The sequence below is a fragment of the Pezoporus wallicus genome, unplaced genomic scaffold, assembly GCF_028554395.1.
Source record: "Pezoporus wallicus isolate ANWC-B61680 ecotype Strahan unplaced genomic scaffold, APGP_CSIRO_Pwel_v1 contig_6597, whole genome shotgun sequence".
Lineage (NCBI taxonomy): Eukaryota > Metazoa > Chordata > Aves > Psittaciformes > Psittacidae > Pezoporus > Pezoporus wallicus.
Genome location: NW_026635331.1, coordinates 947,817 through 971,801, shown reverse-complemented (window position 1 = coordinate 971,801; position 23,985 = coordinate 947,817). Strand labels below are relative to the sequence as shown.

At 37.8% G+C, this 23,985-nt stretch overlaps 1 protein-coding gene across 11 annotated transcripts in view; it reads left to right on the top strand.

Annotated features, from left to right (window-relative positions):
- INPP4B (inositol polyphosphate-4-phosphatase type II B) overlaps positions 1–23,985 on the top strand; it is a 311,298-nt gene that overhangs the window by 270,191 nt on the left and 17,122 nt on the right. For all 11 annotated transcript variants that reach the window (XM_057419340.1, XM_057419328.1, XM_057419376.1 and 8 more), the window contains 3 exons: positions 2,884–2,981; positions 6,713–6,825; positions 10,894–11,048. In XM_057419340.1, the coding sequence (XP_057275323.1) occupies positions 2,884–2,981; positions 6,713–6,825; positions 10,894–11,048 (366 nt within the window). The remainder of the gene's footprint in view (positions 1–2,883; positions 2,982–6,712; positions 6,826–10,893; positions 11,049–23,985) is intronic.

The following is a 23,985-nucleotide window of genomic DNA, read 5'->3' as shown; positions in this document are numbered from 1 at the left end:
TCATTTTTCACAACTTTTTAGGGCTTTTTCCCAGGGCTGAGGAGTGTTAGTTAGTAATAGGGAATGCTTAGTTTTATGTTTGTAGAAACGTTAAGGCTAATGTTATAGTTCTGATGTGCTAATATTAATCCTCTGAAAAGATTGCTGGAAACTAATTAATTAGCACAATAAAAGTCAAAGTTTCAGCAGCCTGTTAGTTTTCCAAGAGAAGGTTATCTGTCCATGATGTTTAATTATCAAGTTTGTGCAGTCCTAAAACTGCAAGGCAGACGTCAATAATGAACAGCTACTTTTTCTTTTCTTCCTTAACTGGTTTTATTAACAGGGCATCGGAGAGACATTTATCATTAGATTGCATTCACTACAAACTCAAAAGCAAGTGTAGCTGGGGAAATAGAGTGAAATAGCGAAAAAAGAAGTTAACTGGACAGTAAGCAAGAAGTTAAACACAGCAGGAGTTTCATGTCCTGTTCTATGTAGACAGCAGAGTAAAAGTAGTCTTTTGTCTTTTAAGGAAGTCTTCTAAGGAATGCCATCAGGTATCTTTGTGGATATCTGTGGGGAACTTCTCTAAATTGTGAGTGGTGATGTATGAGAATATTTAGATAGAAAATTGAAATGAGAGACATAGGCTGAATCATAAAATGGTAAAACCTGGCATTTTACTGTTGAAAAAGTCAAGTAGTGGGTTAGAGAACTTGAAACGTTCTTGAAAATTAAAATGGCTTATACTTGATGGCATTAAGAAGGGAAAAGTGATGCTATGAGAGGAGTGACATGGCCAAGGTGATAGGGTACAACATCAAAAAAATCAGTCATGACAATTGTGACTGGGACACAACAGGTTTCTCCAAAAGCAGAGGAGTATGCAGGAACGAAGAAGCAAGTTCATGACAGCATACATGGGTGGGATAGGCAGGAAGGACTATTACATTACAAATGCCCTGAAGAAATATTTGACAAGATTTAGAAGCAGCCTGGATATATGGGGGCTTGTAGAGAGGAGTTGGTGTGAAAAGATGTCTGGCTTGCAGGTGGCGTTATAGGAAGACTGGTAGTCTTGTTCACAGTGGGGATTTTACATTATGGACAAAGAAAGCCATGAATGAAAAAATAATATGTGTAGATCTATAAATAAATCTATGTATACTAATATATATCTCTCTCTCTCAAAAAAAAGTCAAGTTGGATTATTCCATGCAGAAACAGTTTTTTCTGCATTCACTTACAGGTGTAAACGTTAGACTTAATTCAAAATACTGCTTAACTCCTAAAGCTGCACCTTTGTCTTTGAGATTGGAAACACTGCACATGCTTTTAGGTAAAAAATATTTTTTGTGGGGGAAATTAAAATGAGACTAGACTAGAAAGAAAATTTTGTGATAAATTTCTAGAAAATGTTGCTTTATTTAGATGAAAACATCTCTTCAGTACAGCACAGTTGAGAATGTATCTGATTTAAAAGAAATATTCTTATGTGACAGTGCAGCCATGGCTACTGAGGAAGTAGTCTTTTCCCTCTTTAGCGTGTTTGAATGTTTCATTTCCTTCTGCATGATGTAACAGTACATTTGGTATCTTCTGATTTGTGTTCCCTTTTCTCCGCCTGGTAGAGAAAACTTACCTGTCCTGAAGAGGTTTACCTTTCCACGTCTCTCTTTCTGTACTCCACCATTTCCTTCTCTGTCTCCCTTTTCTTTATTTCAAGGCTGTTCTAGAGATGAGTCCTAACTGCCCAAGGGACATTCCTGTCTTTATACTCATATCTCTCGCAGCAGAGCTACCAGGAGATTTATATTATATATTTCTTTTTTAGCCTGTATTTTCTACAACTTGGCTGTTGCAAGAATTTTGATCTTGTAGATAAAGATACTTGCCTATGTAGCTATGGTCAGTTCATGGGTAAGCATAATGGCATCCTGATGTTGTCTGGATTTTCTGTGAAGTGCAGAATAACTAGGATTAGGGGATGTGTTCCCAGCAGACTCTGCTGCTGCAAGAAAGCCCAGAACATGTTCCTGAGCCAGCTGCAGCACTGTCAAGCAACTGCTGAGGTCTGTGTGCCACAGTAAGCTTAAATGAAGACAACTGAAGCCAGCTAGCCTGCAGGTCATAACTCTGTAAAGCTTAATGGTGAAATCACTGCTCAACAACACGGAAATGGTACTGTCATTGGCTTCAGATACAAGAAACCAAGATAACCAACAGCTCAGCAGTGTTAGGTCAGAAAGGGCCCAGAGAAGTAATGTTTGACTATTTATAGCAAATATTCTCAGACCATAGCAGAAAATATTTCTTCAGGTTTTCCACCTGACACTTGAATATCTTCCATCTTGTGTGGCTTCAATATTGTCCTGCTCTGGTAGAAATGAATACACTTAAGCAAGAGCAGTAAGAGATGTAAGAGATGTTGTTCTCAACCTGTGGTGCCATCTGAAATTCCCACAAAGAGCCCTTGCATTTATGCAGGATTTGTGAAGATAAAAAAAATATGTGCTTTATTGAATGTTTGTCTGTAAATGGATTACTCTGTCCATATGATTTTGGAAAAATTATCCATGTGTAATGACCTCATTCTGAAGTATTAAAATATTAGTTACAAAGCATATGAGAGATTAGCAACTACATGTTTGACAAAATCTACTACATTCAGTGCTGGAAGGGAGGGGAATAAAAAAAATAAAGTCCTGTGGACGGTGTCCTTGCCTGTATCAGGGGGTTGGAACTGGATGATTTTTAAGGTCTTTTCCAACTCAAACTGTTCTATGGTTCTATGATTTCTGCATGCAGAGAAATCATTCTGAAGGATAATTTAGCTTTGGTTTAGTTTTGGTCATTTGTTTGGGATTTTCTTTTCCATCGTTTCATTGTGCTTTTTTATAGGTTTGGAGATACCACTTTGCAGGAAAACATTAACCAGGAAAACTTAGAACTTCTAAAAAAATATTACAAGCTGTTTACAGAAAAAATGCCTCCTGATTGTAAGTACAAAATAATGCAATGTGCAAATGGCTTTGAAAAGGTTTGATAGATAGAAGATTCTAAGAAAGTAATGTTACCACAGTATTAGTGTGCAGCTTTTAGATTTAGGCCTCAGTCCCATAACTTGTTCCATACAGTTTAACGCTCTGAACATGGCCTGTACACAGCCCTGCTGAAGTCAGTAGTGATTGCCCAACACCACGGCAGAAACTACAGGGAGAGTGAAAGAGCATAATGATGCCCCAAACAGCTCTTTTGAATCTTAGTATAATATGCCTTTTGATATTTCAAGTAGAGGACAGTCTGTACCTAATATATTTGTACAGAAATACTTGGTGGGAATTTTCATCAGTTTCAGTCATTCCCTCCATTCGTATTTTGCAAATGTATTAAGGTATGGCAAACCACTGAGAAACTGGCAGATGCAAATGCAAGCAGTGAGCCACATCATAATGTCACTGATGTGAATAACAGGGTTCCATTAGAATGGGCCCTATATTTCAATTTTACAGAAATTTGGTATCATAAATATTACGAGTCTGTTACTCTGATTCTTGAAAGCAAACACTGAAAAGACCATTTGTATCAATCTAATCCTATTAAAGTGGTCTAAATGCCTAAACTGTATTCCCAAATGATGCAAATTTTATGGCCTTGTTTTAAATAGATTGGATTTCAGTCTCTGTTCCTTCCCTTTTTATAAAGGGGGGGATGAATCTTTTAAATCTAAAGGCCTGTCATCCTACAGGATTTGCATGTGCCTTCTCATGGTGAATACTACCTGTTAAAATCCCTTGCAAAGCTTCTGTTCTTATACAGCATACCTTGTGTTGGTTAGTTTTGCAAATTATCTACTACATGTATGTACTGGGAGTTATATCTAGTGTGTCACTGTATATGTGTATATACTTATCTTTTATCTCAGGGTAATTTTCAGATGTTAATAACTGTGACAGAAATGAAAGTTCTGTTGTTAAACAGTGGCCAGTATGCCCATCATCCACCCCTGGCTCTAGGATTTCTAGGATTTCTACAGAGAAACTCATACAAGAGTTAGTAATTAATTTAAGGGAATCCTGCCAAGAAAGTATCCTGAAAAACTAACCTCATCTGGGGTTAGGTCTAAGGTAGATTTGCTACCTCATAAATGGTTCAGATTATATAAAAGCAAAAATTTGCATGCAGATAGGATTGGCCACTTTTCAGTAACAGAAACTAACCTTGTACTGTCTTCTTGCAGAAGGATTATTAGTGAGCCACACAGTCTTCCTGGACTTCTTCCAGACTGTGCAGGCTTTTAAGAACTACGCTTATCTAATTCATCATGTCTTTTCTGGTTATTATTGCCTTCTTGCTTTTTCTCTGCCTCTAAGATCTGAGTCTGTTTTTCATCCGAATTTTTACAAAAGACAAAGCACCTTCTGGTTCCATTGCCTTACCCAGTAGCGCCCTGCCATTGCATGGAATCAGTCTTGGACACTCACTTGGAATCACTCTTGGCTTGGAGAAACATGTCTTTTAAACCAGCTCCCTGGAAAAACAAAGTCAAGCTCTCCAAATCATTCAGCTGCGGGAGGACTTCAATTCCTTTCCTGTCTCCTTACCTCTGTGCTCATGTTCTTAAGAAGCTAACCCTCCATGCAAGCTGGCAGCAGCCCTGGTGTTGTGGTGAAGTGAGAGTCATTCAGCATTGATGGCTCCTTGATGGTTTTGTCACACCTTTCCAGATAGGTTCCTGTAATGCCAAATCTTTGCTGCAAAATAAGTTCAGGACTCACCCAGCTCAGAAAGCTCTTAGTTACAAAAACAGTTCTTGTAAAGCCAGACAGAATTTAGGGACTCACAGCCTGTTGGCCAGGCTGATGCATCCACCACCCTTAGGCAGCCTCACTTGCCTGCTCTTCATTCATATATTCCATTTCAATGAATTCAATTTTCCACTCCCATGAAAGTATTACCACCTTTACTGTTTTTTCTTTCATCTCTGTAATTCTGATTGCAAATAATATTCTAGCTTTCTCTGTCTTCCCAATTACTAAAAGTCTTCAGCTGCATGTAACTATATACTGAACACTGATTTGTCTTCTTTTAGATGAATATGCACTGTGTCACTCACCTGTTTCTTAATCTCTTTAATTATCTAATAGGAAACTCTGAAAACTAAATAAAAATGTGTTTCCAGAAAGATTCCTACTAAAAATGCCAACCAAATGTAGCACTGATTTAGGCACCAAATTAGTACTGCTTTTATGGAGTAGCTAATGATAGTAAGGGTAGAAAAAATGTGTGATTGTTGTTTAGTAGTACCTGATTAATTGAACAGTTTAGAACTCAAACAGCTGAAAACATGAAGAAACTCATGTCATGAGTGATATTCAGTGTTGCTGGTTTGATACCCAACACCCACAGCAACATCAGTTCATCATTGTCCCGTGTGAGAGGAGGGATACATGCAAGGTTTAGAAATCCAGCAAACAAAGATTTTATTCCATAGCATAATAATGCATGTAGCGGTACGTGCATTTTCAACACAAAGTCTGTGAGTCTGTTACGTACTTCCAGGCTTTTCCCCCTTATAATCTATAAGAATGATTTGATGGTTTAATGCTGCTTTATGACACAAAGAATTTAAGTGATCAATCACATCCAGTCAAGATGCAGCTCGTTTGCTGATACTATAAATTAGGAGAATCTTGCTTTACCTGTGGTGAAGTCATCTCTCTGAGATGACTCATTTTACGCTGTGAACCAAGGGAAAACTGCTATGAAACAATAAAATACTTACCTAGTTATGCATTCCCATAATCTGGAAGCATCTTTTTAGAGAACTCGTTGTATGCTATGTGTTCGAAAGAAGCAGGTGCAAGGTAAATATAATAGTCTAGCAGGTTGTAACGTATTTTTATATGCTCTGCATTATCTAATTGTCTGATCAGGAATTGTAATACAAAGATGAAACAATCCTTATTAAGATTATTGCAAAACTAGTTTGAATGTGCTTTTTCTGCAGTTTTTTCTTTTTGGCAGAGCAGTATGAGTAAGGCAGCTTAGACATTTTTAGAATAGTTCTTGAGTATATTTAAATTACTTCTTACTATGAATCACGGATAGGGGAAACTACAGAATTCATTACAGATAAAAGGTAAAAGCCTGTTGATAAGAGGGATCATTCCAGCTGTGATCACATTAGGAGAATTGATTTTGACCTGCATTAGTACTTGCCTCACTCTTTGAATTGAGTGCAAATCTTAGGCTTGGGGCTTGAAGAAGTAAATTTGAAAAGCAGATTTTGATTGTTTCTGCTGATTTTCAAAACTAATGAAGATAAAGGTAACATTAAAACAAACCCACAAAACAGAAGAGCAAATTAAATTGCTTATTCTTGAGTTGCCACGAGACATCTATGATAATAAAATGTCAGCTCAGCTGCCATACCTAAGGCAATTAGGTATAATTTTGGATTTTAAGTAAACCTGAAATTATTTTGTATTTCAAAATCAAAGTTCCTCAGACTGAGAAATATCCTTTGTTAAATCTGGGGGGATGTGTGTGGTGTGGTGGTGGTGTTTAGTGTTGTTTAACCCTCTTCTTATATTAGGAAGTAAAGCATCATTTTCTAAGAAAAATGAGATGTAACAAAAGCAAAATACTTTGACCTAAAAAATGCATCCCATCAAAGCAGATTTTTATATGCTTGATTATTTCTCTACTCATCAACCATTTTTTTCAGGTCTACCACATTTTCAAGAACAAAATGATTTAAAGGGATTGCTAGAAAATCTCCATCAAAATATCCAGGCCAAAAAGAGAAAGAATGTAGAAATCATGTGGCTGGCTGCGACGGTGAGTCCTCTTGTTTCATATGTGTTCACATGATTTTCGTATGCCTGCTGACACTGTAAGCACAATGCATTTTAAGGATGTAATTGGGAAACTCATTGATTAAAGTAGATAGGCTGAAATGGCTCTCTAACGTTTCCATTCTGATGGGCTCTCATCCCACTCATGCATGTATCTCTTCTTCCTACAGTTAAATTACAGATATTATATTTTCCTGCTTTCTTAACTTGTAGAACCTGCTAGAATTCAAAGAGAGAAGGTCTTGGTCACTTTGTTGTCCCCTACTTCCTCCAGCCCCTTTACTGCAAAGCTTCTCTTAGCCAGGCAGTCCATGTCCTGTGCTGCTGCTCAGGATTGTTTTGCTCCAGATGCAGAAATTTTCGTTTATATCAGTGAGTTGTATAACAGGATAAAAGAGGTTTATGTATTGTTTGGGGCATGTTTTTTTGCTTAACTGAGTCCAGTTTTAGGCAGAGGAATCCCTTCATCCCCAGTATGGACAGAATTAATTGTTTGGATGATCATGCATAGCACGTCATATGGGAGAGACAATACAGAATTCAGCTACAGTATCTAACTTTTTTTCTTGTTTCTTTAAAATCATATCCATTCTTTGATAATATAAATTTTGGTTATTCAAAATACCTTCCTTTTATTGTTTAGTGTCCATAACTCCTGAGGACATAATTACTTGCTCTACCTTTTGTTAAATACTGCTGTACTCAACTTTTTAGTACTTATGTTTTGTAAACAAGTGTTTAATTGTATCAGCACAACTTCTTGTCAATCACATTTTATGGGGGTTTTTAGCTAGTGTCACTGTGACAGCCACTCCAAGGGCACTGATAAGCTTTATATGCAAAGGGCAGATGTTCAGACACAGAACACAAAAATGTTTATCAAACAACGAATGATACTTACTTTGCTTTATTTACATAATTTCTTTTTGTTTCCCAGTTCTGTGTTAAAAACAAACAAACAAAAACCCCAACCAAATAAATTACCTTAGATACTCATAAAGAGCTCAAGATTTTCAGGAATGTGGAATTCAACCATGTAATAAGAATAGACACCCTTGGTGTCTCTAAGTAGAGGCTCAACCTTTATTTACTAGAATTGAAGCAAGACCATGCATTTGGGGGAACTTTCAAATGCATATACCCTTCAAGGGAAACAAGTATTTGATAAAAAATATTAATTAAATTTTCCATGTCTCTTCATTAACATGAGGAACAAGACAATATTAGCTATGTCTTTGTATTAATAACACTGCTGTAATTTTTTATATTGCTAATAACATTTTGCCTTGTGGTTCATAAATATTATCACATGCTATTGCAGTATAAATCTCTTGTGAGTAAAATCAGAGGCCTTTCTAATAGTACAAGTTCTGCAATTACTATGAAACATTGCTTTTTGAAGAAGTATAAGATAAATCAGTACAGGGTAATGTAAAATGAGTTATATGAAAATTTCCTTAATCTTTGGCTATAGAATATTGTCTTCTACTATCTAGTCAGGATTCTCTGGAAACAATTTCATGGGTAAAAAGCATTCTTTGAACATTCAAACTGATTCAGATTTTTCCTTCGCTGTATTCTGCTTCTCCTCATGTTACCTTACTGTAACTTTCTGAAATGACTCATTGATTTACACATTGTTGCACTATATTACATTTATTTATTGGAAAGTATGTATGGATATCACTTTGTTATTTCAGTAGATTCTAGATGGACATGCATAAGTATCCACATCTGCATGTAATCCCTTGTGTAATGGGACCCTGAGAATACAGCTGTGTTCTAAAAGTCAGCTTTTGCAAATTGGTATCACAAATATTTCTTATTCTAAATATAATGGGATAAAGACTTAAATGCTATATTCTGATCTCCAAAACTGCCCCTTCATCTTTTGTCTTAGATCACGAGAAACAAATAGAGTATATTCTAGAGCAATCAGATCACTGTTTGCCAGTTTTAATTATTTACTTTGTTTAACTGCTGCTACTTAGTGAACTGCGTCATTGTGAGGATTTTTGTGGACCAGCCCATCTGGTTAACCTATGCTTCTTCTTAAATCCAAATCTAAGGATTTTATAATTTGTTTAAGTGAACAGATTGTTTTCTATTTAATCCACTTTAAAATGATTGAGACTTTTGTACTGTGCTTCAATGCAAAACAAGTTTGTGCGTACAGTAATTTGCGTATTGTGCCTAGAATGCTTCACAGTTCAAAACTGACTCTCTCTAGCCAGCAATTTATGTGCTGCCAGCCCACGTTTGGGATTTAGTCTCCCTTCTCTGCATGAGAGGCTCATCTGGAATAATTACCTGTTTTTTTCTTATGATTCATTCACTTCAAATAGTCACAATTAATCATGGACTTCAAAAGAAACAGTGTAAGGAGAATTAATCTCCTCAATTAAACAGTTAACTTCTTTCACAGTATCATCTAAAAAAATTCAACTTTTGAGACTAATGCAATTAACAGATAAGGAAGTGCTTATTGGCTGAAGCAAGATTATGAAGTTTCACCCTGCAGGATCTGAAGTAAACCCTTGATAGCCAAGCTGGGAAGTTCCTTAGGATCAAGCCTAATTGCTGTAATTTATTGCATGCCCTATTCTCATATTTCCTTTTTAGATACTGTTACAGCTATGATTTCCCAAGGATAGGAGCAAGCAAATAAAAGTACTGCCTTTACTTAGGCCAAATTATACCAGGGGAAAGGCAAACCCACACTTGGGCACGCCAGCTTTCCTTCAAAATTTTCTTTTTCTAGTTAAATATTGTTTGAACCCAAAGCATAAACTAATGGGCTGGCACAACAACAGATTGATTCTTAAGGTGTGAAATTATCCTCAGAAATATGTTTCCCTTATTCCTTATAATTGTGCCAAAATGTACACTGAAAGTAGACAATCCATGGCAGTCATCTGTGTTAAACTTTAGTTGTTCTGGGTCATGAGTGGAACAGTTTACCTCTTAAAAACAAGGACTATATTTAAATACAGATGTGTCTGAATCCGTACCCTCGTAAGATGTTTGTCCTCTATGTCCATGAGCTTGAGGTAAGACTTGCTGAAGTTCTTCTTTGCTTTTCAGCATTAATTGGGTGTTCAGACAATTTAGCTCTAATTGAATAGGGTGGTTCTCACAGAAAATGAGGAAAAAATTGAAGAAACTTTTCCTTTTATAGTCTAGGCTAACACAAATACTTTATATTTCAAGTTCAGAATTTTGGATGCTATGGTTTCATAAGCTGTAGTCCACACATTTTAGTGACTTGCTTAAAATGCTTAGGACTAAGAGTAGTAGATTTTGGTTTTGATTTTAATTTTTTTGGATCCACCACCAATTTCTTGCTTCATTGAGGGGGTGGTGTTGGGGTGGGCAGGAGAGAGACTTGACTGCAATTGCAGTACAAGACTGTGCAGCGTGCTTTTAAAATAAAGAAAGGCTTTTTTCCTTCAATGAGCAGGTTATTTGTACGTTTGTCCTCCTAGTGAAAGCCTTGAAGATCTGCTTTTAAAATGTGTCATATGGACAAATTGGAAATGGGCTATAGAGCAGTAGCTATGATCTTTTGGTTCTATTTTAGTGGAGTGTTAATGCTGCAAATTTATAAATGTTGTTGTGGCTGGTCCATCCCTGACAGTGTTCAAGGCCAGGTTAGAAGGGGCTTTGAGCAACCTGATCTAGTGGAAGGTGGCCCTGCTCATGGCAGGAGGTTGAAACTAGATGAGCTTTAAGGTCTCTTCCAACCCAAACCATTCTATGGTTCTGTGAAAAGATAAGTTTGCAGGTTTTTTCAGCACATTTTCACCTTTTGTGGCACTGTGTCAGGCCAGCATAATCCTTAGAATATTAAAATCCCCACAGTAGATTTAACTGCAAAGGCACACATCAGTAGCCATTGGAATTACTATCTTTTATAGCTTTTTTCTTCTTGAGAAATACTTCAGTTCTCTGTATTCTGTGATTGCCAAACTGTGGGAGTTTCAGTTTGTGTAGTGCGTAGAGAACACAAGGTGTGAAAAGAGCAATCTTTTGACATCTGCATGTGTTTCAGATTTGCCGTAAGATGAATGGAGTCCGTTTCACCTGTTGCAAAAGTGCCAAAGACCGGACATCCATGTCAGTGACGCTGGAGCAGTGCTCCATCTTGAGGGATGAACATCAGCTTCACAAAGACTTCTTTATTCGGGCGCTGGACTGTATGAGAAGGTATGTGGAGATTTTTGCATATTCCTTGCATTTTGGGCTGAGCCAGGAACTAAGTATGGTACAAAAGGGTCTAAAGCCAGTTGCAAATGTGTGATAGGCCCCCGTCCTGATTTAGCACAGCTTGACCCGCAGCATGCCAGCTGGTAAGTCACTTCTGCATGCAAGGGCTTCACAACTGTGTGTTTTAGCAGTAATTAACAGTTTCTAAGATAGATAAGTGAAACCTTGGAAGTGTCACCACTGACTGTAGCATTTGACCAAGTAAATAGCAGTTATTTTAACAATTTCTTAGGCTTTCACAAGACTTAACAACCTTTTATGACAATATAAATTAAAAAATGAAAGTTAATTTCTGTTTTAAAATACATTTTTAAGATGTTTATGCACTCATTCAAAATTTCTGTAAAACTTATACAAATATTGTGAAAGAAGTATAAATATTTTTTACAGATGGCAGTTCTTCTTACCTCATGTTATTAAAAATAAAGTTAGTTTGGACTGATGGTGTTGCCATTAATATCTGATAAAATCTTTACTATGCTTTAAAAAAATAAAATTTTTAATTCTAAATTATAGCTATGCAGAAATTGAGGCTGATTCTATCAGCAGTGTGTAATTAAAAGATGTAAAGATTTCTGATTAAATGACCCTGATGAATAAAAAAAAAAAGAAATTGAGCAAGCAAGTTTTGATCATGAAATTAATCCAGATGCTGTATTCTCTAAAGAAGCTTTCATCGTTGGCTTTAATCAGTACTGCAGTGTGTTTTCTGTAAGAGTTTAAAAAATGTATCTATAACATTCAACTTAGGTCTCTAGCAAATAAAAAAGGTCACTGCAAAACTAACAGAAAATACTCTGGTGAGCCAGCAAGGAGTCATAGCTTGCACTTCTGTGAAACACAGCTTGGTTCTACGTTGGATTTGGATCTTACTATGTAAATAATCATGTTTAAATTCTGTAACTGGTAATTCCTGACCTTAATATTTAGTATAGTCAGATTAGGTGTTTAATGTCTACATTAGCACTGTAGGTTTACACAGGTAGGGTCCTTTTGTCTTTTGGCAAAGATAGATATTCTAAAGAAACAAAGTAATGTTTACAAAGAGTAATTGAGCAGAGGACTGAGGTGGCTTCAGTGCAGGTTTGTTTTGCAAGGTGCTAATGCAGTGTCCTGTATTAAAATGAGGTATATAATTTTGTACATGCCTTGCAAAAATCCCTTTGTCTCTGCAGTATTTCAGTGAGTGAATGACTTGTGTGCAGTCTTTCATAACCTCATATTTTACCATTAATGAACAATTTCTGAGTTTTCTGTGTTAAATTTCATTTATGTTGGCATTTCAAATGTTGTTTTTTTTCCTTTTATGTCTCCAATAAATACAAAAGTGTGTAAGCTACAGTAAATTACCAGATACAGGCAAACTAATTACATAAAACCATTATTATGTTAGAATAGCATTGAGCAGTAGATAGGAAAAGTTTCACAGATACAAATATGATTTTAAAAAGAAAAAAAAACAGACCTTGTATTCATACAAACTTGTTAGTATGAAAGTGTAGTAGGTTTTTGTAGACTAAAATATGAGTGACTTTGAGTGCTTTTGTATCGTATAACTGGTCTGAAGGCTGAGAAGATTAACACGTCAATTCTGTTTGAAGGCAACAGTAAATTGGAGTTGCAGAGGAATGGTGAAAAGCCCAGAAAATCTGGAGAAAACAAAAAATAAATGGGTGGATGGATATATGAGGTTGAAGCACCATCACAAAAGTTACTTCTATGATATGCTGTAGTTTTGAACAGAGAAAAGTTTTATCCTACTAATATCCAATAAATTAACTTGAAATAGCCTTAAACTGATGTTAGATGCTGTGTTCGGATGGAAGGTAATAATTTTGGCTTGGGAAATTGTAGGGTGGTAGGATTGTCTGGGTGGTAAGATTGTCTGGGATTTAAAGCAAGAGCCTTGCAATTAGTGTCGCAGTGGCATACAAAATAACCTGCACCATCAGGATAAGAAATAAATAGATCTTTTACCTGGGCTAGTTTTGATCTGTGTAACATTGTTCACATAAGTGGAGGTTGGAAAAAAAAAAAAAGGCTAACTATTTTTTTCTCATGAGCTGGCAAATGAAAGCCCAAAAATTCAGAACAGAGGAAAAACAATGTCAAATGGGGACACACAGTGCTTAACTCCATGGTGCTCTCACCAAGAGCTGCCTTTGGGTGCTTTTTTTGGTATCTTTGGTGCTACATACATTCAGCAGGGACTGTTTCTCCCTCCCCACTGCCCATCTGTTGCTGGAGGTGCTTCTGGAACAGTGCTGGATGACACAGGCTTCCCTCCCTTGCCACCACTGACTGCCACACTAGTGTGGCATGGACCCTCCAGCTGGGCTCGCGACTTGTAGGCAGATGGAGAAAGGTCAGTTGCAAAGAAAGGCAGTTTGAGAAAGCAAACTGGGAAGGAAAGAGCAGTCAGGCAAAAGAGATGAGAGGGGAAAAAGCCATAATTTCCACAGGAAGACAGACGGTGTTTCAGCTACATCTCATGTATTTTACCTGAGGGAAGTTTGGCAGCTGTGGTTTTGAGGTTTGTGTGAATGAGGTCAACAGACTTGTTTAATAATCATTGTGATGCTTGATCCTTTCTTTTTGTTTGATTACTATTGCAGAGTGTTATTTGAAAGATTATGCTGTGCATTTCTATGCTTTTCATTGACTACCTGTAGAAGCTTTTAGAATGATTTTCACATTTAAAAGAACCTATTTTGTTTTAAGAGCAGACAGACAAAAGCTCTGTTTGCCATTCAGTTTATGATTTTAGCAATTTTCCCCTGATGAACCTTCTCTAGGTCACTTAGTTAAACTCTGCCAGTCAAATCCCTTTATGCTGATTGCCACAAATCACTTCTAAGCCTTTCAAAACAACTAGTAGAACAGAAAAATTCAATTTTAACATCCAGAATCCTAATGGCCTGAATTGATCTTTGAAAGGTTTCTTTCAAGAGTTAACAGTAAGAGAGACAGAGTACTGTGAAACAGAGTGGTAGAAGCAAATGGTGAATCAAAAGCAGCCTCTATTGGAAATGCCATGATTTTGAGATACAAAAATTATAGAGGTGCCTGTGTAGCTCTAAAGCTTTTTTCTTTTCCTGCCAGTGCTGACACAGCTTTGCTGGCTGTTGTAAAATGGAAGCATGTGCTTATGGGTTTGTGTTTTCTGGCCACCGAAAGTTTGGAGATACTGACTTCTGCATGCTGCTGTTTTTCAGCTTCTCTAACATCCCTAGAATTTTGAGCAAACCAGTGGCAATTTCAGATGTTTTGGTGTGCTTGCTTTAATATATGTTGCACAGTGCTGTTTTGGAAAATAACTGCCAGTAGCTGTTATTTAATGACTTAGTTTGTAAGTGGAATCAGTGGCTTGTAGTGATTATATGTTTTTTGCTTCCTAAAATGAGAAAAAGGAAGAAAGAAGAAAAACTGTACAAAAATGCTTCCATTAGTTGTCCCTTTAGCATATGAAAAATGTGGTGAAACGATGACAGGAATTCCAGCTTCTCATCACTTAGCGTGTAATACGTGGTTTTGTCTTCTGGGTGCAGCTCTAGCCATTATGGTGTTGTAATTGATGTGTATGTGAAGCAGCTATTCCATAAATAATGCTCCATATTGTAGTTTCCTTGGTATGTGTATGTGATGTCCATTGATTTTAGTGACAGGCATAGTGTAGAATAAGGAAAATCAATGCGTTTTCCCCCTCTGTACCAAATGCTTGCAATTTGCATCATATTTATAATATTGCTGATGCTTTCAGATCATAATCTGTCACAGTCATCAATATTCTGTTCCTACTTTTCCCTTCCCCAATATGGGAATATTTCCTATCATTAAATGTTAACTATATTCCAAGAGGCAGGGGCGAGAAAAAAAGCTGATTTACCTGTGCTCCTTTCAGTATCTGTCAAAGGATTATACTTTTTGTCTTTAGAGCTGGCCACTTACCAGGGAGGCTGGACTCTGGTAAGCAGCACACTAGAAGCAGTTCTGTAAAACTCATTGGATTGTCCTTTTCCCTTTTTTTCTTTTCTGAACCTGTGTAATTTTAAAGTTTTGGTGATGACAGGGCTCCTTTTGGAGGCCCTGGGTAGTGAGTAACCTCAGAATCTCCTGGGTTTTGAGCATGTTTCCAATAAAACCTCAAAAGTAAAACCAAGCAAATGAAATGACAAGTTCACTGTATATGGTGAAGCCTCCAGGCTTTCAGCTTTATCATCATTCTTAGCAGGGCATAATACCTGTCAGGTATTTCAGACATTGAATACAAAATTTGTCTCAATGTAGGACACACTGTTTTCACTTGAAACAGCAGTCAAAGATATTTCAGATTATTTTAGATAAATTGCCTATCAAAAATCTGATTGAAGCATAAATACAGAGAATGAAAGGTCTGGACAACAAGGTATGGGATCTTGATGGCCCAATTATGAAGTAAAGAGTTACTTTTTATAGAGCTGTTTGAGGGCATCTTTTCTTACAGATCATCTCAAAGATTTGTGGGTTGAGAAGATAGGATGGCTCTAACAGCTCTTTATCAGATGTTCTGGGCAAGAATCTAAGTCCAGGCTGAGATGACCTTGGCCATGGAAGGCCCTATACCAAACACCACAGTGCTGCAATTGCTGCATGGGCTGGGAAGCAGAAGCAAAGAGACAGGACCAGAGACTGGGATCCATGTGCAGACAACTGTTGTTGACAAAATATCAAACAGTAGCTTGAAAAGGCTGTGTTAAATCTAAGGTTTTCTAATATGAGTACTCCGTTTCACAGAGCTGATCTTTATAATGCGTCTTGAAAGCCATGCTCTGGTTCTTAAGATTTCCAAAAAATAAGGAAACAGGGAAACCCAAACACACTTTATTTGCACTTTGCACCTTGTCAGGCTCAGGAAGTTCATTGGTGAGGTTCAGGCTTCTACATGGGCTAATTAGGTAAGTAAAATGGGCCGTTGTTTTGTAATACATTCTCACACATTTTGTCTGCTCCACTGGGGTCAGATGTTCAAGTCCATGTTTTGCAGGGGCATGTTTTCTAGCTGATTGCCAAAGTTTCATTTCTCTCGTACCTCATTTCTCCAACATCTTCCCAGATATTGACTTCAGACTCCTTTCTGATCAACACCCCAGTCAGAGTCCTGAGAACTCTCTCATGAGAATGTTCTCATCTTCCTTTTTTTCACCAGACTAGTGCTCGAATAGTTCCCTCTGGTTGCTCCTTCCTCCTCTGTGGTGCATGTGGGTGTCTTTGTCTTCTCCAGAGCTTGTCCATAGCTTCAGTAACAATGTAGAGAGAACAGCGGAGAGCATCAGTCCCCCTGCCTCATTGCCTTTGCTTCGTGTTGCAACGGTCATCACTTGTCATGGAGAAGAACAGCAAGGAAAAGTCTTGTCTAACCCCTTGACCTGGCAGACGTTCAGCATAAATTAAATCCTCAAAGAGTGTACCTGCTGAATTTTAACAAGTCCTTGTTAGGAAGAGGTGATTTGAGATTCTAGCAGGAGCAGGCTCTTACAATAGTTATATCTCTCATACCTTTATTACCTTGGTGCAGAATATCAACTCCTGCTCTTCAGGGTAGAGGTTCTAGTAACCATCACAAAAAAAAAAAAAAAAAAAAAAAGCTGTATTCTTTTTACTTCTTTACATGGCATTTGAAATTTGAATTTAATCCATTCAAAATGAATGAACAATTGAAAGTAGAATCTCAATGGAAAACATTGTGTAATTATAGTTGCTCTTCCCCTGGAACCCATAATAATATTATTGGACTACTCACTGGGGAGGAAGGGAGTGTTCAAGGACAACAGTAAAAAACTTTGCCACTCTTTGCAAGGAATATTTAGAGCTGTGACCCAGGCTATGTCACCAAACCCCTTAGCTTTTCAGCAGGCTGTAAACCAGAATTTCTGAAGTAAATGCTTAGTATTCCTGTCAGTCCAGGGGAGGAAGTACCTGTAAGTAGTCTGTATCACCTCCACATTTTGACACCAGCCTTAGGTGGGTGAGTCCTTGAAATGCACCTTCTTCTCCTTCATTGATTATGTGGGAAAGGTGGGTACCTTCCTACCTGAGGACTCAGAACCTCTCAGTAAATTTTAACTGATGACCAGTAAAATATACTAACATAGCATTGCAGTGTATTACAGGGGAAAAAAAGAATCCTTTTTCATGAAAAAAGAAACTGGCCATGTTTGTGTTTTAGCTTTGTGACAAGAAACAAACTGTGATTCCCTGTGACCTTTTTTGCTGAAGGGAGTCCTTGCCTTCTGACTTACACATGTATATGTCACAGTTCTCCAGAGGAGAACCAGATTTAAAGGAATTCCAATCATAAACTCACCCTACTCTGACTTCTTCTGAGATATCAACAGGGTAAATGATCTGTTATCTAGCCCATATTAGTACTTGCCTTATCTTGACCCAAATGAGAGTCTAGAGACTTGAACTATGCCTTCTCTCTCAGTGCATGTTTTAATTATTCAGTAGAGGCAATGAGAAAGGTGCGTAATTAATTACCAGGTGCATGCTAGGATCACTTAGTTTTCAAAACCAGCCAAATGAAAAAACCTTACCCAATAAATTTGCTTTCCCATATAGTACCACAGTCTGTTTGGATCCTTAATAGTGCAGCAGTGATCTTAGACTCTGCGTCTTGATTAATTAAAAAAGGAAAGTGCTTACACTATTTGCACCCCTAATGTAAAGTGTTTGTCACTTTTGTTGTACATAATCGGACCATGGTTTTCGTGGACTTCACCTGCTATGGTGGGCAAATCTAGCATGCAAGCAGTCAGGTTATCTGAAAATATGGTTTGGGGTTTACTTTTGAGATTCTTCTAGTCATCCATGGAAGACTATTAATTGCTTCATTCATTGGGTGCTTTAATGCTTATGCCATTGCTTATTCAGATCTTCCTGTGAAAGACTAGGTCTTACCTGAAATCAGAAACTAGATGCATTTTATTCACCAGAGTGAGGAATACCAGATTTCTTCCTATTATATTTCACTTCTATTAAGATTTTCTGGGAGAGTGTGTGAGGAAAGTCCATGCATATTTATCACCTGTTAAATCTCCATGTGCCACAGCTGCATTACTATGGCTTTGACCATGTACAGCTAAATCTCTCGGGTAAAGCAACACTGCCAAGTCTAAAATTTAGATAAGAAGAGAGCAGGAAATAAGCGGGTAGTAACAGCATACAATAGCTGGCTAAATTTATCATGGATCCAATCTCTTCAAGAATTTATCTGCTCTAAAACAATATTCCTCTCAGAATAATGTAACATGGGCAGGGAGAGTATGTAACTTCCTTCCTGCATGTACAGACTTCCTTCCCAGCCATGTACAGACTGTGGAGAAGTTGGAGGGGACACGGGAAAGAGTGGCACCTAGCTGCTATTCCAGAAAGGTGGTTTTGTAATAGAAGTTTGTGCACTTCTTCAGGAGAAAGATGATGCAATGTCAGGCTATAGCATTAGTTGGCTAATGTAGAAAGCAGGTAATAGACACTTTGAGGTCAATTTTTACTCTCAGTTTAGGCTCCCTTAATTCCTTCATCAAACTTAGTTTCTTTTGGAGTACTCCCTGTTCACATAGTCATCATCTGTTCTCATCCAGCATCCCTGTTCCAGTTTTCTTTCATAGGATCCCTGCCTTTTTTTATTCAGGTGATTGTTGCTGTTGTTTTCCCCTTCTGTCTGCTGCTCTATTTCCCTTTTCCAGTGATCATTTCCATGTTTCTTTCTGTCCTGCAGTGTATGATAATGCGTTCAACTTGGTGTGTGATATTTTGAAGAACTCCTCTGAGAATAGCCTTGCTTAGCTCAGTTCAGGAGTGAATTTTAATAGTGGTTTCTAGTTGTTACTCTCTGAGGCAGCTCTGATTTAGTGAATGTTATTTCGTGAATGTGTCCTCATCATTACAGCAACTTCTTTCACTGCCATAGCTAGCAGCAGCACATTGTTTCTCAGTGTTTCCTTGCCAGCAGAAGTCGTGGTAACTGTCAGGAGTGGAGTGACCAAAGGAGTTTCCATTTGGCCTGTTTATTATGGATTTTCTATTTCCATGATGTTATCTGTAGTTGTCTGGAGCTACACTCAATAACAGAGCCAGCAGCATTATATTGGTATCCTGTTCTCTTGATCATTCAGAGATAAATTCGGGAGATAATTCTGGGAACCTGTGTTCTTAATAGCCTAAGCCTCTAGTATAATCTGTATGAATAGGAAGTATGTGTTTATAAGGAAGTTAATGCAAAGGAAAGGTTGGAGCCCTCCCAAAGTGCACAGCCAAATCACTCCACAGTTGACTTCTACTGTTCTAACAGTTAAAGTGGTTTCTGCAACCCTGGGGCTTAGTGGTGCTGTAGTTGTATTGTGACTCCAAACATAGCTAGTGCCAAAATCACTGGGCACTTGGCTGTGCATCTGCAGTGCTGTTTTTGTGCCCTGCTGTGCACTTACTTCCCTGCCAGCTTATCTTCTCTCCCCAGCCTGGTGTTGTTGCCACATGCGGATTGTCTTCCAGCAGTGGCTTTTCTCCTCTGTTGGAGATGCTCGTACTGCCCCAGGTAGGTGCCAGAGCAGAGTTTCTATCTGTGCAGGGCCCTGGGATCCCAAGCAAGGCTTAGCCAAGTTAAAGTCCCATTGACAGGGGAGGTTGGAGGGTGAGAAGTAAATCACTGTTCCCTGTAACTTCTGTCATGGGATGAAATATTTGGGGTATATGACTTAGCCTCCTACTGAGATCAGCTGTTAATAAGGCAAGAGATGCCTCTGCCTGTGGTACTTGGAACCTTTACTTAGCCTTGTGTGACAGATTTCGTAGTACTGTGGTATTAGGGGTATCATTCTTTATTTGAATCAGTTATTTTTTTTTATTCCTTAAAGGAGTAAATAGTGCTTTTGGGAGTAATTTGATAACTCTTGAAATATTCTGAACATCTGTAATTTTAATATAAACACTGTTACTAGCAGGAATAAAGCCTACCATACCAACGTAACTCCATGAAGGAATATGAGGTCAGGTTTGTGTCTCTTTTTAGGGTGAATAAAAGTTTTCTGTACCCTTTCATGGCTTATAGACTTTCTTGGGGAATGATTGTCTGAGGCCCAACTGAAGTTTTTCCCAGTTTGGCATTTATAAGAAATTTCTTTCTACTCCTCTCATTAACCATATGTGTTTCCTAATGTGTAAGCAGCTTCAGTCTCATGCTACAGCCTCCCACTCGGACCGTGTCTCTGCAACTTGGCTGTATTTCCTTACACTGGTGAGAACATAATAATCTTTGAGGTTTCTTATCCCTCACTCGAATTCAAATGAAATCAGTTAGCATGCCCAAAGGCTGCAAGAATACACAGATGCATCTGCCTTCCCCTCACAACAAGCACTAACATGTAACGTTTGCTTCTATAGGAAGACAGACTGAAAAGGCAGCAAATTATTATCAGCAGTAGATCAATGAGCTGCACCTTGCTTTAAAAAAATAAGTATTTTCTCCTCAGCCACAGACCCACGCCACTCAACAGCATTGATATGAGGAACTTTTTTAGAATACTTAAGAAAGGATTAAGGAGCAGATTAGTCATATGTTTATAAGAAAGGTCTTGCTTTAAGATCATCTCATTAATAGTTTGTGTCTTGGGTATACTGATAAGTCTGATGAAAATATTGTTCTTGCCAAAATAAAGTTCTTGTACAAAAAAAAAAACCACTCCTTTCTGCTCTGAAGTTGTTGATTTTTTTTTTTTAATTTAAATCCATTTCTAGTTTATTCATAACTGTTGGCAGTGGAGCATCTACAGATTACAAAGTAATCAGCAACAGAAAGGTTTGCTGAGCAGCATCCAGCAGACTGCCTTGAGGTGGTGTGGTAAACAGAAAAGGGGAGTGTGCGCAGTAGATTGTTTTGGAATGTTTTTCAAAATACATTTCAGCCAGGAAACAAAAATCAGCACCTTTAATCTGGTTTGTTTTGGGGTTTTGTTTGTTTGGGGTTTTAGCTCACTTAGTTTAACCAAGACTGGCATGATCTGTGTTCTAAGTTTGTAATAAGATGGCTGAGGGAAGCTAATAAAAATGGCTGAACTGGCAGTCTGTCAAAGGCATTATTGGTTGGTTTTGAAATGATCAAAGTAGCATCAGACAAAGGGAGGCAGTTACAGTATATCTCATTCTCAAAGGTCTATGAATTGATTCTGGAATTCCAGAAGAATCTGCTTTGATAATATTGGTTGTAACTGGTTAGAATATTTATTCATGAGTTTTTAAAAAACCACTGACATGTTCAGCCTTTTCTGTTTCACCTTTTGTTGTCATCAGTGTGCAATTAGAATATGTTCTGTCCTACTTATATGTTGTTAGTTAAAGTTGCTAGGTATTTCTAAGATGTCCTCTCTCATTTAAGATCTTATCATAAAAAAGTTGCAACATGAGTTTGTTTCCTGAAGAAAGTGTGAAACTTTCTAATTGCTTATCATTTCTTATTTGTATTGTATTCTTCACTTTTTCACCCGTATAGCAACTGCTAACATGGTAAGCTGCATATGTACTAAATGCCTTTCTTATAATAACCACTAGGTAAATGTTTTAGAAGTAGGTCAAAAGCTGAGATTTGAGCAGATGTGCAAACAGTTCTTAATGTCAAATGTTCTTGACTCAAAAAGGTTATAATTGACAAGCAGAGGATGAGATAAAGAAAGGCACGTGTATCTTTTTCACATCCTGTTCAGGATAAAGATGAAAAGTCACGTCACTTGCTCATGACCACACAGTCCTTTCCTTTGTTGGAAATTGAATTTGGATCTACTTTTCATAAACAGAGACTTTTCTCATTGTCTGGCTTGTGTTAAACAGAAGTTATGATGCTGTACTTGCATGTGCAATAGCAATTCTACACTATTCTACACATTAATAATTTTCCCACTCCCTCTTGCTACTTGGGTTCATGCTTACATGGCTGGGTTCATATTGACTGTCTGCACAGTTAAAGCCTCTTTCCCTCCTGGACTCTGCTAAACAGGTGCATGAACTGCCTGAGCACTGGTGGACAGTCCTTCTCAACATCGCACTGAATAAAGTCTTCTCTTGCTTTCTTGCTGTCTTGCTGCTTAGGGGAGAAGGTTGCTGCCTGTTTCCTCTTTCTCTGTAAAAACTTGCTGCTATAATGGTATTATCAGCAAATTTGTAGACAATTACTTTAAATACAGTTTGACATTTCAGTTACACAGATTAACATCATTATCATCATGTGAAGATGCTGCTTGAATTCATTCTTAAAGTGAGCTCGTGCATGTCCGGCCACTAATATGCTCTTTATTTTAACTTTTGTGAAGAGCAAGTGGCCCAAGAGGTGCTGCCAGGCAGAGGAGTATTCACTTTACTGCTATAGGACTGTTTTTCCCCTGCTAGCCTGCCTTGCTGAGCTCTGTAAGATACTGTCTAGTGTTCCTCTTGCAACTCACTTCCTCCTGCACTTTCTTGAAGGGAAAATCGCGTTGTTTCATGAAGCCCTTAGAGTGGATATGACCTTATGCTTCATGCTTACTGTGCTCTACAGAAGTATTAAGAGGGTTGGTTTGGGGTTTTTTGTGACCAAGGTTATTGTCTGCCTGGCTGTAATTTGTGTAATTTTAATCCAGTAGATTAAAAGTCAGTAAAATATATTTCTGGCTGAAGAGGACTGAAATCACCTTTCATAGGTGCCTTGACAAGGCACCATTGCATACAGCAGAGTTTTGCCTGCTCAGTGTGTTGGTCTGTGTGGTATAGCCCATAACATGCATGCTCAGACACAGAGTCAGATAAAATGTAGAAACGTAGGAGTTGGTGCATTTCATTTTGTCACATGCTGCTGTTTTATTCTGTGACTTCATAAAAAGAATTTTTAAAAATGGCTTACAAACTTCACAGATATTCTTTCCAAGACAAGGAACAGTTCTTAGAGTGCTTTTATTTCTATATCACTGTGGCTTCTGGTTGTTTTACATGCCTTGACTGGCAATTAAAATTCAGCTAAAAGACTTGAGACCTTTGTGTCCTGAGTTGCCCTGCAGGTTTACTGTCTTCAGATGAAGATACTTGTTTGTAGATGAAGATTTTACTGAGCTAGAAGAGCTGGGAAAATTCAGTCACTTGATACAAGGCGGTAGAGCTATTGTTTCTGGTGTTTCAGGGAGGATAATGAAACTTGAGTGTGCCAGCATTTTTCAAATCAGACACTTTTTCTCACTTTCAGGCAATGTGTGTTTGTTGGTAGGAGGGTGCTGAGCAAACACATAGCACACTAGTCTAGAAAGATGTTTGTACTCTTAGCTGATTTTTAAGTTATTCTGTGAAAAAGGTATCTCAAATTTGATGTTTTCAGTTCCAAAGGCAATCATTCTTCCTGCTGTCATGAAGAATCTTTCTCTGTGCAGCACAATAGGAACAACAAAACACATTTTAGTCTCAATTTAATTCCAAGGTAAAACTTGAAATGAGGTGGTAATGAACTTGCACTCATGGTTTTGATTATCTCCTGTGTACTTATCCAAGCACTCAGACACAGTACGGGTATTTTCCAGATATGGTTCTATTCTGAGACTGTTTGTCTCTTGAGCAGATTAAAACCTGAAATTTTCTGCTTTGCGTGCCTTAGAGTTAATATAGTAAGAACATCTGGAATTCAGCTCTTACATTTGAGTGAGACCCACCAAAATGCATACCCAAAAGAAGAAAAGAGAATCATGATATGATAACTGTAGGAAATAATGAGTTAGTAAGACAAAGAGACTAATCCTATGAAACAGAGAATGATCAAACCAATTAAAACCATTTGGAAAGGAGAACTCATAAACATGTTTCAGTTCCAGCTGTGCAGGTCAGTGGGTGC